This window comes from Zeus faber (genome assembly GCF_960531495.2).
Source record: "Zeus faber genome assembly, chromosome: 1".
In the NCBI taxonomy this organism is placed as follows: Eukaryota; Metazoa; Chordata; class Actinopteri; order Zeiformes; family Zeidae; genus Zeus; species Zeus faber.
Window position 1 is genome coordinate 23,265,603 of NC_137193.1, and position 14,415 is coordinate 23,280,017.

A 14,415-nucleotide genomic window follows, 5' to 3' on the forward strand; every position below is an offset into this window, starting at 1 on the left:
TGAGCATCTCCTCCGTCTCTAGGTCACGTCTCTGTGTGTGCGTCAGTATTTGCTTTCTCTAACATATCACAAAGTTCATTTTATTATGATATTCATAATGATGAGGGATGATATTTCACCTGATTGTGTTGTGTGCTGTCATTTAATGTAAAGGATTTGTATGAGGTTGTTTTTCTAACCTTCTGTTTCTCTCTCTCTTCCCCCAGGCTACAGACGATATTTGGGCGTTTTGATGAAGCCTTGAACTCGGGCAACATGGCTCTCAGCCCTAGTCACGGTTAGTCCCTTCTTGTACCCTCCTGCTTCTCTCTCTCTCTCTCTCTCTGTGTTCTCTGTGTGTTCTCTGTGTGTGTGTGTGTGTGTGTGTGTGTGTGTGTGTGTGTGTGTGTGTGTGTGAAAAAGGTTAAGTGCATGTACATGCACTAGCGTTCAAATGTGGATGTGCACGTTGTGGTAGTGTGAGTGTACATGGCTGTGAGCTGCTGTAAAGAAGGCCTAACAGGATTAAAGGTCTAATCTGCATATGCTGGTTAACATGGTTGACCAGAGCCAGACCTGTGAGTGTTGAGCCGTCAAACAGCAGGGTCGGTTAGAAAGCTGCTGTTTTATTCACATGAATTTGGTCTTTCGTTCTGATTGAATCCTATGTTTGTTTGTGATGGGAATGAGTTAATGTAAAATCATTGAATTATGTTCTAATTGGGGGGAAAAACATATTTACAAATTTAATATTGAAATTATAACAAATTCAACATGCAATTCTTTGGATAATAAAAAGTTAATCGTACCTCTTCAGTTTGTCTAGCTTTAGTGTTTGTGTTGGTAGAGTATCAACTTAGTTTTTTTATATTTTCTTCTTCGTGGCAGTGGAAAAGGTGTAGAGTGTATAGTATAGAGACAGTGATTGAAGACTGCTCTGCGGAGAGCTGCTGGCTTCCACAGGTGGAAACTGAAACTCCACAAATCAGTTTTCATCGACATGATCTTGATCTTGTGTACGTTATTGGTGTTTGTTCAAGGTTTTGAACATGATATTTAGTTATTGTTGAAGGACCACTTCCTCCTATAGGTCCAGTAGGGTCCTTGTTGTCTAGCAGACCCCTGTTGTAGCTACTTTATATATTTATCTCTAGCTGTAGCCGTGATGGTGGGGTGGGTGTTGGCCTGTTTACTTGCTGAGGGAAAGGGGCGGAAAGGCACCTCATTTGGCATGGGGATCACAGTTGCTGTGATACGGTGTCTAAGAGCAGTACAGGGAGAGTTAGGCTGGTGAGTTGTTTAAACTCTCACCTCCCTTTCGTTAAAAACAAATCAAATTATCTCCTCCTTCTTTTACACCGTGTTGAAACAAGGCAGTTGGCTTACCTAACATTCAGACACTGATCTCCCTAGAATAGTTTTCTTGGTGTCAAAACACTTGACAAGTCAGACCCTAATAAACTAACGTGTGTGTGTAAAAATATATTAAGCCGTTGACTGCAGTTTCACATTCGTTTGCTCCCAAGTCTCCATATCCAAACAAAGCCTGATAGACGATACTGTTTGATTATTCTGTTAACGGCGAACACCAATATGAATAAAAAATCCCCTGCTGTACTCTGAACTATGGAGTTCCTCCAAGGTACTACAAGCTTTAATTAAACCACCAAGAGTTGCAATTCTCTAATGTGAGTGGTCTGTTGTTTTCTGTAGTGTTGACTGTTTATCATCCTTCGTTGGCAACATGGAATTTAGGGGTAGTAACATTTTGTAGTCTAAATTAATCTCGGACATGTCTCCTAAAATCTCTGACAAATGAGATCTGAGTTCTTATAGTGAGTTTTTTTTTTTTTGTTAGTTTTTTTTAAATGAACACGTTTATTACTTTAGTCGATTAGACTATTTGTTTCATAAATCGTTAAATTGGCACATACCTCATTGGAACAACCCTAGTTGCACATTATTTCACATTGTCTTTGAAATAAAGTGCAGATATTGTCATATATATTGGTAATGTGTGAAATTCCTTCTGATTGATGTGATGCTAAATTCTTCCATATCATCCAGCCCTATTACAATATTAAGCCACTTTGTGAGTATGTGTCCATTTTCACTGTAATTGTTCCCTGAATTCAACCTTTGAGAGTGAATGACAGTCACACCATTTTCTGCAAATCACACAAGCCCTCTTTTCACATTCTCTCTCGCTCCCTCTCTAGCTGCCCCATCTCTTTCAGGCTCACTGGGGGTTCGAGGCAGCTGTTGCTTATAGAGAAAGATGGAGAGATAGTGAGATAAAAACATGGGACAGGGAGAAGGCTTAAAGAGGTTAAGCAATAGCCAGGTCGGAGGGCTGTGCCTGTCACTGCCTCTCCCTGATTCAGCGTGACAGAAGGAGAGAGGGAGGGGGAGACAGAGAGAAGGAAACACAGAGAAGAAGATGGAATAGAGGCAGAACATAGAGGATCTCGACCCATAATACACTGTTACCATGGCGGTGGGAGACGACGACGATGGTGAGTTGTGTGTGTGTTTTTATTCCGCATTTGGGTTCTGGCACACTGACAAAGGCTTGTCAGCATATGCCATGAGAATGAAATCAGCTTAGTGCTCTCACTCAGATTGTTTGTTTGTTTGTGTGTGTGTGTGTGTGTGTGTGTGTGTGTGTGTGTGTGTGTGTGTGTGTGTGTGTGTGTGTGTGTGTGTGTGTGTGTGTGTGTGTGTGTGTGTGTGTGTGTGTGTGTGTGTGTGTGTGTGTGTGGTTTTGAAATGTCTCTTAACGTGTTTGTCCCTATCAGAGCCAGCTGACTATGTAGCACCCATTCTGTATGTGCAGACCTGCCAACCTGCACGCAAAGAAAATGTAGATATCGAATTGTAAGTTAATTGAGCAAAACAATCAATCAGTACAAAACAGTACCGTACATTTATTGCATATTTAAAATATAGATTCTCCTCACTTAATGACCTTCCTGTTTAACGACCAGCTCTCTGACCAGTCTGTATTGTTTCTGTTCTGGTCAAATTGACACGCCTGACACTGTGCTCATGAACTACTCGTAAAAATGCTCCGATACTCAAACCCGATACGAACATAATGTATCGTAGTTGCATAGTTGACACTCAAAAAAGAGATTGAAATAAAGACTATGTCGGCTGTTTGGAGGTACTTCAAGGTAAACAAAGATTAGATCAATTATCTTTCTATCACTGTCACTACAGCGGAGCGTCTGCTCTGGTTGTTCATAGTGCATGAGCCCCGCTCATGATGAAAGGTTCGACACTTTTCTGAGTCTCGGCACTTGAAGAATCACCCAGTAAAACGAGTCGTTCAATTTGATTCAGTTGGTCTCAGTGGAGGACTTCCAGTGAACCAGAGTGAGAAGAGTCGGCCATTTATTATTATTATTATTATTATTATTATTATTGTTATTGTTATTGTTATTGTTATTATTATTATCATTATGATTATTATTATTGTTGTTATTTTTATTATTATTATTATTATTGTTATTATTGTTATCATAATAATTCATATAATTGTTGTTATTATTATTATTAATACATTTTAAAAATCAAATGATTGCAATTTATTTTGGAATTATACCATAATACCATATAAAATAATAGAAAGGTATATTTGCACTCAAAAGTGAAAGAGACTTTCATTTGAAGTTTGAACTGGAGAGGTTGAATTATACTGAAACTTGGTGACAGTCCCGTATTCTATTTTATTGGACCTCAGTGACTGTTCCATGTTCTATTATTGTTCCATAGTGAATAATGAAAAATAATAAACACACAGTGTCAAAATCAGAAATCTCACTATTGTGGTAACTAAAAATTGCAGTGGTAGTCCGTATGTGCAACTGTCCTATCACATGAGCGTGATCAGATCACACAATGTATGTCATTGACGTACAGCAGATGTAACCAATGAGACCAAATGATTAGCAAATTAGATTTTTCCGATCAGGGATATAAACTCAAAATTATCTGCTGACAATGTAAAAAATATTTAATAGTCAATGTTTTATTATGAACATACGATTGAATGAAAATCGGAAGGCCAAAATTAGAATCAGCAGGTCAGACAAAAAATCATGAATCTGAATCAGCCAAGAACATTTCAACCGCTGTATCTGTAGTTGGTAAACATGTTCGGTAACATTAAGAGATTATTAATCTCAAGGCATATATCCTAATGAGATTAATTTGTTTACTCGGTATGAGCGTATATCTGATTAGCGTCGTTACAAGACGGCTGTGGTGTGAATAACTGATGGAGTCATTAAGCTGCATTAACCTAAACACCATAGAGACTCCCTGTTACACTGTTGTGGTACTCAAAATATTTTCCCAAGTTTGGCAGGTCTGGTATTAGTTTGTTAGTTTGCTTTGTAGAAGTTCTATTTATTCGGTTTGTTTGTGTTGACCTTGCATATACATTATTCTCAGGTTTTGAGGAAGGAAAATTTCAAATCGTAATGGATAACTTGAAAGTAGAGCGTGGCGGCATTGTCATACTATCATGTACAATCTTCTATTGTACTTTAACAATGACAATATGGTGAGATATCATAATTTATAGTGCAGGGTACTGGGCAGAATCTCATATTTCTATTTGATTTTGGAAGGGTCACCATTCGATTCAATCCGATATTGATGAGATGGCTCACGATAGGTTTCTCTATCGATACATTGACATTTTATACACAATGAGAATTGCTCCCAACTTTTCAGTATACCATCTGACGTAGATTACAAAAATACTTCAGGGAACAAATATAGTCCAATACAGAAATTAAATGACAATTCATACAGTCCTACAGTCGTATTCATCTATTTGTGACTATGGTGGTATTTAATTTAAGAAGAAAACAGCCGCACAACTTCCAAACAAAGTATCGATTAGTAGTAGTAGATATCGTGGATTCTTTTTTGTTTTTTTAAATACTCTACACTTCTGTATCCTTCAGTGGGAATGTGACTATATAAGTACGTATTGTTATATGTGGAAATAGTGTTCCATTCCGTTCTGATGAAATTTGGCTTCGTAAACTTTTCCATATTGCCCATCAGCACATAAAGGAACCTACCCACCTCGCTCTCTCTTCTAAGTGAAGCACAAATCACTTCAGTGGCCTGATCAATACAACTGAGTTATGAGAGCAAGAACTTTAGGAATGACGTATGTTTAGCTGTGGCCTAGTCCACCATTATGTCCATCAGTCTGGGATTCAGAGTGACGACGAAGTAACATGTCAGTGTGGTCTTTGTTTGCTTTTTTATTGTCCTTTCCATCTCATGTCACTTGGCCTAGTGTGAATACAGCATCTGTTGAAATGCTGGGTCTCTCTCTCTCACACACACACACACACACACACACACACACACACACACACACACACACACACACACACACACACACACACACACACACACACACACACACAGACACGCATTCCAGGTATATCCATTGTACTACAGGCAGCCAATCAGTAGCAGTGCTCCCTGCTTGCATAGTAGGAGCAGCGCTGATGGGGAGACACGCAGACATGCTCATTCTGCTCCAGTGCATCCCTGTCTCTGCAAAGGAAAGCATGACCCTGTTTCCAGGCTAGGCCCATTGCCATGGCAAAGCTTTCATTTGGATATTATGGTTCATCCCTTCCTCAGGCATGGAATTGGGGCTCATAGTGTGTGTGTGTGTGTGTGTGTGTGTGTGTGTGTGTGTGTGTGTGTGTGTGTGTGTGTGTGTGTGTGTGTGTGTGTGTGTGTGTGTGTGTGTGTGTGTGTGTGTGTGTGTGTGTGTGTGTGTGTGACGCTAACCTTTTAGTTGCTTCCTCTCTTTCTTTAAAGTGTAATTAGGTAAAATGTAATTAGCTCCTAGGACTTCAAATATAAGATGATATCCCGACGGATAGAATCTTTTGTTAGCGTTGTTAAACGTACCAATTCCTGTATGTTAATCTCTCAATTTACATATGAAATTGGCCAGCTGACATAGCTTCATGTTTGAATGGATTCTTTTATTGTATTTATACCCACTGAGCACTTTATTAGGAACACCTGTAAACCTACTTATTTATGCAATTATCTAATCAGCCAATCGTGTGGCAGCAGTGCAGTGCATAACACCATGCAGATACATGTCAGCAGCTTTGGTTAGTGTTCATATCAGCCATTAGAATGGGGGGAAAAAATGTGATCTCAGGGTTTTCGGCCATGGCCTGACGGTTTGCGTATTTCTGTACCTGATGATTTCCTGGGATTTTCACACACACAACAGTGTCTAGATTTTACCCAGATGGTATGAGAAACAAAAAACATCCAGTGAGCAGCAGTTCTGTGGATGGAAACGCCTTGTTGATGAGAGAGGTCAACGGAGAATGGCCAGACTGGTTTGAGCTGACAGAAACGCTATGGTAACTCAGATAACCGCTCTGTACAATTGTGGTGATCAGAAAAACATCTCAAAATGCACAACACGTCAAACCTTGAGGCAGATGGGCTACAACATCAGAAGACCACGTCGGGTTCCGTTTCTGTCAGCCAAGAACAGAAAGCTGAGGCTGCAGTGGGCAAAGGCTCGCCAAAATTGGACAGTTGAACACTGGGATAATGTTGCCTGGTCTGATGAATCTCGATTTCTGTTGAGGCACACGGATGGTAGGTTCAGAATTTGAAGAGCATGAATCCATGGACCCAACCTGCTTTGTGTCAACAGTTCAGGCTGGTGGCGGTGGGATAATGGTGTGGGGATTTTTTTCTTGGCACACTTTGGACCCATTAATACCAATCAATCATCACTGAAATGCTACAGCCTATTTGAGTATTGTTGCTGACCATGTGCACCCCACAATTTAACCATCATCTAATGGCTACTTCCAGCATGATAATGCACCATGTCACCAAACAAAAGTTGCCTCAAACTGTTTTCATGAACGTGACAATGAGTTCAGTGTTCTTCAGCGACCGTCCCAGTCACCGGATCTGAATCCAATAGAACACTTTTGGGATGTGATAGAACGGGAGATCGCAGCATGAATGTGCAGCTGACAAATCTGCAGGAATTGAGTGATGCAGTGATGTCAACAAGGACCCGAATCTCAAAGGAATGTTTCCAACATCTTGTGGAAACCATGCCGAGAGCAATTGAGGCTGTTCTGAGAGCAAAGAGAGGCCCTACAGAGTATTGGTATAGTGTCCCTAATAAAAGTGCTCAGTGAGTGTATATTGCTTTTCTGGGTTTGTCTTGGAAACTGCCTGTAATTGTGATCTGCTTTATCATTTCAATTTGGCTTAATCAATGGATCTGTGCAGGACACTGATGCTGTGTGTTTTGTAGTTTTCCAGTGACATACTTTCCTCGTCGGTGTAGTTTGTTTTCATCAGTCTGTGCAGACCTCTGCTGCAGCGTTTGGCCCTTTTTTGGCCCTTGTCTTTGGCAACAGGCGGGACATGCATCACATACTCGCATGGTCCTGACAGAGAATGTGCAACGTTGCCTGCGGCATTGCCATTCACAGCAGATTACCACACACACAAGCACAAACACATTCACAGTCCCTAGTTTGTCCAGAGGTTTCTCATGGTGGTTGTATTGTTGAACGCCACCCTCGTTAGTATTTGATGTTACAAAGGTGTTGCACTTGCAAACACACACATCTTCTGCCCTTCACTTTTTCTTGCATTCTGTACAACAGAACCAGCAACCCCTTTGACTTCCACTCAACACACAGTGCTGCCCCGTGTGTCTGCGAGAAAGAGGGAGGGAAAGGAAGACGGCAAGGGAGAAAATTCAAAACAGTTCTCAACCTCGGGTGTCAATTGAACTTTATTTGATTATTCCAACATGTTTTGATGATTGGCAGCATGATGTCATTGCATGTGTATGTAAAGTGTATATAGTATAAAATGCATATACATGCACTTTGTATGGCTGTGCGCACATATTGTTGTCAACATGGTCAAATCAGTTTTATTCAGTAAGACATCTACACCCAGTTTTTTTTCCTCTCACTGTTGGCTCTTATGAAATTGAGAGAGGACGAAATCTCTGGCTGAAGTTTCCATGGCAACGCAGCTTGTGCGCCATGGAGCTGTCTAGTGCGTGTGTGTGTGTGTGAGACTAAGTGTGTGTGTTGGGGGTGTCTTTGTTGTGAATTATGTGTGTATTGTTAATCTGCAGATCGGAGCGGCTGGGAGCTTTGAAGTCTGCACATCCAGGGAAGATTCAACATCATTCACAAATTAAACTTAACAGGTCAAATGATGTTAATTCTTCTTTTGGCTGATTTGATATTAATCTGTGTGTGCGTCTATTCCCTTGAGAAATTGCTCTGTGCAGGTCACCATGGCAACAGTCTGCTCACTTTGAGCGATCTCTCCCCTCAGTGCCCCCACCTCTGTCTATCTCTCTGTCCTCTCTCTCTCTCTCTCTCTCCCCCCTCTTTGCTCTGCCCTTCACCCAGAAACACATTCTCCCAGGGGGGCTGAGTAGACAAAAGCAGGATGCTAATCATGCTAACATTAATGCTAGCCAACCCCTCGACTCCAAATGAACGGCTGATATCGCACAAATGGCCCAGCTAGCGTTTGCAGACAACTTATTTTGTTAGCGCATCAGTAATCACTCAATACGACGACTTAATTCAGTTTTTCCCATGCCCTTCCAAACAAATGATCTGATGACCTACATGGGTTATATAAATATTTTCTACAAACGTTTAAAAAAATAAACTTGGAAGTAGAGCAGTGAAGGATCTGGGGGAATAAGATGTTAGGATTTGCTGGTGGAGCATAGCCACTGATCTCATCCAACGAGCAAGTTGATTTGTTGGCCCAGAGTTTCGCGCACCCCTCCTTTATCTGTCTGGGGAGAAACGTCAGTGTACGAGACGCCGAAGACAAGTCCTCACTGTCCATACCAGTTCAGAGACCTTACCCTAGAATACCCCTATAAAATACCCTAAAATATAAAGTTCCAATCCATTACTTTGACTCAGCAGTTAATGCTAAATGGACTGCATTTACATTGCGCTTTTCTAGTCCGGCGACCACTCAAAGCGCTTCACAGTACATGCCTCACATGCACCCATTCACACACACATTCACGCATCAATGGCGGCGGCTGCCGTGCAAGGTGCACACCTGCTCGTCGAGAGCAGTTAGGGGTGAGGGGTCAGTGTCTTGCTCAAGGATACTTTGCCGCTCTGCCTCCTGAGCAACCATGTCTATGGTGTACTATATTTTCAATCTATGTTTGAAATCACACCTGACATCGTTGGTATTATTCTCAGAATGCAGATACCCTCTTTTTTTTTTCCTGTTGGCCACATGTGTTTTATAATAGACACAAACATCACTCACCAAATAAAGCCAGTGCCCTTGAACATGATGGGTTAACATACAGTATCTGAGATCTGCTGTCCAGATCCCAACATCAGGGTTTTGGAATGTGTGTGTGTGTTTGTGTGTGTGTGTGTGTGTGTGTGTGTGTGTGTGCGTGTGCGTGTGCGTGCGCGTGTGTGCGTGAGATGGCCTCAGCTGTTGGGGTGTGGTTTTGACCCCCCCCCCCCAGCAACATTACCCCACCTCCCTTTTCCTGTTAGCCTTTGTAGTGTGTGACTAGACAATGAAGGGTAACACAGGTTAAGGTTGCAGTGTATGTGTGTTGTCAATAGTAACAAACTTAACAGGTTAGACACAAAAAGCCTTAGTTAATATGCCTTTGGTGTCGTTCTCCTTTTTTCTCTCCCATTGAACACACTGTGTTCTGCCTCCGCACTGGCTGCTACATCATGATGTCATCTGGCCCGCGATTGGATGCAAGGCTGCTGAGGAGGAGGAGAGAGGAAGGGAGGGTGGGCGGGCAAGCGAGTGGGAAGAAAGAGGGAGAGATAGATGGGGAGAGCAGGAGAAAATGCCGGCAGTAGTATGGGTGGAGGGCTGCTCAAACAACGCTGTCAAGTGTGCCTGTAGCGTCTGCCCCGGCATGAGGTGCGTCTGAGGTGTGTATGTGTTCGCACTGGGGTGAAGCTTGGAGAAGAAGTGGGGGGGAACCCCACCACCACGCCCTCTTGGAGGGATGAGGCGCCTCATCTGCCAACGCATCTGTGACTGTGAGTGCAGGATGGGCCGGGTGGGGTGTTTCAATGGAGCCTACCTGGTAATACGACTGGACACACTTAGAGGCTTGCATGCATGGCGGAGTGTGTGCCTTGCATACCGACATGCATGCATGTTGATGGTCATTGATTTTGCGTGCTGATTGTTTTAGTGTGTGTGTGTGTGTGTGTGTGAGAGTCTGAGTCTGTGCAGATTTATATGAGATGTAGGGTGGTGGCTTTGGCGCATTTCTCCACGCTATGTGGCTTGGTTGTCAGAAAACCCAGAGCACAACCACATTTCTCTTCCAGCACTTTCATCTTCACCGTCTCACATCCATGCTGTGTGCGTCTGTGTGTCTTCCACAAGGGTTTGATAAATGTCAGTATTAAACAAACCTTAGAAGGTGTGTGTGTGTGTGTGTGTGTGTGTGTGTGTGTGTGTGTGTGTGTGTGTGTGTGTGTGTGTGTGTGTGTGTGTGTGTGTGTGTGTGTGTGTGTGTGCGTGTGTGTGCGTGTGCGCTAGATGGTATCCAGAATATTCTTACTCGGCTGCAAACTGATGTGTAACCTGTTCTCAGTCATCGTGTGTGTTGGTTACTGTGATCTGCGAATTATGGTTGAGCCTTTCAACTTGAGGCTTGTCTCAGTCTGTAATTAGTATTAATATACCTGATCGCTGACCGAGCGATCTACTTTTCTTCTTTTTACCATTTATCGTCTCTGTGCTTTCATTCCTCTTCTTTACCCCCACAGCAACAAAGCAAACGAAGTGGTTCAATAAAATCCACACAAAGTTTAAAATTGTTATTAGTCAGTGTTTACAAAATATTAACCATCCTCAAGATTGAAATGGCTTGATAGGCAGAGACCTTAAGACCTTCATTTTTACTTCTTTACTGTGACCTGGGTTGCGTCCTATTTTTACAAGCACTTGATCTCCTTAGGCAAGTGTCATTTTTTCACACACTCTTTTTCCAAGGGTGATCAGAGGTTTCAAATTTTTCACTTGTTCAGAATATATATTTTTTGTCAATGGAAGTTTTTTTTCTTGGTTCTCATTTTATTCTTAGTCCCTTCTCAGGGACATTTTTGATTAAAGTCAATTGACAAAGAAGAAATGTGAATGGCAATGTGGATGTTGATCTCTGTTTTACGCTTCCAAGATCGTAGCTTCGAGGATGACGACTCTGTGGACGGCAATCGTCCTTCGGCGCAGCAGGCCTTCAAGGTCCCCAAAGTCCCCAAGAAGCCTGCAGAGTCGTTGGCCGCACGGAGGCCCAGCACCACCGGCAGCAAGCTCGGTAAACACTCAACACAAAGTCAGACACAAAACAACAACAGACAGTCGCAGGAGTACACTTGAGTAGATGCTTTCTATGTCTATTTCTGTGTGTCATGCCGGCACAAATTAGGCTGATGGCCAATTCACTACTGCACGCGGGTCTATCAGACTTGTAACAACTCATTATGTAATACATTTGATTTTATTATGTGATAACAGCCACTTTTTGTCATAAACTACTTACGTGGTAAGCATTATGTAATATGCTATTATGTGGTGCTTATTACAGAATTGCTGTGTTTTGCTGGCACCCTTGACTAGAAGGCATCAAGACAGAATCAAAAATAACTTTTGACACTTGATATTAATGAAGACAACAATGTCGGTGTGTTATTATTAGTTAAATTATAACATTATGATCATGACCCTTGCAATACATTATAACCACAGCATTATGTATATGTTACAGTATTTAAAAATGTGTGAAAAATTGTTTATTTATTCTGTGCAAAAAGTACAAAATAAATGTCAAATTTAGAACAATTTGTCAAGTTTGTACAAATGCAGCGTTATTACATGGTGCGTGTAACAAGGCTGGTAGGTAATGTTAGGTGGCTATACACTTAAGCTTTTTTACCTCCGCTGCACTCCTTCCTGCTTATAGAATCACTTAAAGGTACAATGTGTAGAATTTATGGAACAGACTTGGCAGAAGTGGAATCTAATATTCATAAGTATGTTTTAATGACTGTATAATCAAATGAAAACAAAAATAGTTGTATTGGCGTTACCTTAGAATGAACCATTTTTAGGGAGCGGGCACGCTCGGCATGGATGCTGCCGTGTTGCACTGCCATGTTTCTTCTACAGTAGCCCAGAATGGGCCAACCAAACACGGGACTCTGGAGAGGACCTATCACGTTTTTCAAGAGTTTCGCGGCCACAGTCTCTTCGACAGATTGGTTGCAATCTGCAACCTCACCGCTAGATACCACTAAATACTACACACTACACCTTTAAGCTCCAAACCTGAATGTATCGTTTTTGTTTAGAGATGGCAGCAAGTTCTTGGAGAGGGTGATTTGTGTCACTGCGTTTTTTTAGTTGGACTTGAAAATCAAATTTTGGTAGGCGACACTAAAATTAGACATAAGATTATTCTCTAAGCCTGCATTCGCTGGCTTCAACCTCTTAGTATTTAATTTAGAAAGGCTGTTTGAGCTAAATTCCACTCCCACCCATTGACTACCCATATGTTGGTATCACTATTAATGCTAATAACTTATTGCTGATTTCTAAAATCAATAAAACATTTATGTTCTGTAAGTATCGATAGTATGGATACTTTCTCCCTTCTGTCCCTCTCTTCCTTTCTCTTGTCCCTTTAATTTAAGGCAGTTAACACCCAAGGTGTACTCTGTCTCTCTCTCGCCCTCTGTATTGATTTTTCGCTTGGCTTTCTGTTCCCTCTGTTGGGAGGAATGTGTGTTCTCACCGACATGCGGTCGATTCTGGACTGGTGTTTCTGGTCTATCTGTGTAGCAGTTGGGCGTCTGGCTTTCATACAGACACTTAGAACCACTCAATGAATGTATTCTGAATAAATTATCTGCCACAGGATTCGGATATGATGTCCTGTATTTTAGGGAGAACGAAGACGATGTGCAATTCATTCAGATTGTTAAATTATTTTCGTTTGACAGGCTGACTGTTTGGTGACAGAGAGAAGAGGCTACTTTCTACATTATGACACCTTCTAGAATGTTCTCATGTCAATTTGCCTTTTGATTTATGAAATATTCAGGCTGCGGTTCGTTTGGGGGTGGACTCCGTCAACCCACCTTTTGTAAAGGAATTGGAAAGACCTCTTGCTTACATTGCCATATTTTCCTCTAAGGTCCTTCTAGAAGGAGTCAAACTCACTAATAATAACTTTGAGGACTCCCGTAAAACTCCCATTGTCAGAGCAGCCAAACATCTTGCAGCACAGCATTTAAGTGAACAATAGGTTAGTTACATAGAGATGGATGGTAGAGATTTTTTCCCAGATGTTTGATCTTTCATTCGAAAAGTAGTCAATTGGTTTACTAAGAATTAAAATTGGCATCCACCCACCTCTCAATTGAACCCCTGTGTATATGCATATATACGTATACATATTCCAACTGGGAAACAAAGAGAATTCTGGGAAATGAAGATGAAGCTCAACCAGTGATCTTGTGGAGAACGTTGTTATGAACAGTCGTGACGAGATACTTATTACAGATAAATGTTCTCTAAACCACTACATTTTTTTAAGGATTATATCTTCTTTTACCCTTGGCAGTGCCACCATTCCATTACAATGCCCTTTTGTTCAGAAAGTTTTTTGACACATTAGATTTTAGTTAAATTATTTCCAATGTGCCACTGTCTGAGCCAGTTCTCAGTGACTGTGGAGCTGGGAAACCCCACTGCCAGCATTAACATTTAGATGATAGTCCTCCCACCACCACCACACAGATAGAAGACAGAGAGACTGTGTGTGTGTAGGATTCTCTTCTACCATATTCAGTGATGGCCGCAGCCACATGGTATTTGGAAAGAATGAGCTCACTCCGTACTCCAGAAAGCCATTCAGCCTATTTTTGTTTGAATACTGTTGTTTACCCTAGCTGTCCTGACATTCATTTTTATTTGCTATTGATCAATTTTTCTGCTGCCCCCCCCCCCCAAAAAAATGTATATATTTGAATTATATATATGTCTTTGATTTTCCTGGACGAAATCATGTCTTTGATGTTTAAAATCAAAATAAAAAATATTTTGGTAGTGCTACAGTATATGAATAAGTAAGTAGTCTATGACTCAATAGCAAGAGAGGAGAGGATGCTGACAGCATATCTCAGTGGGCCGTGTAGTATTTTGACTTGACATATCTTGTCTGATTACCCAGGTGAGGGAAGAAGAGGGGTTGTTTCTGTTTTGTATCCTCTCCACACCCAACAATTCCTCCACTCCTCCAAACTGCATCTGGTATCATCCCTCAAGCTCCTGCTT

General features: G+C 41.5%; 1 protein-coding gene across 1 annotated transcript in view; it reads left to right on the forward strand.

Moving 5' to 3' along the window:
• Positions 1 to 14,415, forward strand: part of clasp2 (cytoplasmic linker associated protein 2) — a 69,193-nt gene that overhangs the window by 24,103 nt on the left and 30,675 nt on the right. Inside the window, exons 7-8 of the mRNA XM_080004038.1 lie at positions 207 to 277; positions 11,258 to 11,395. Coding sequence (XP_079860164.1) covers positions 207 to 277; positions 11,258 to 11,395 — 209 coding nt within the window. The remainder of the gene's footprint in view (positions 1 to 206; positions 278 to 11,257; positions 11,396 to 14,415) is intronic.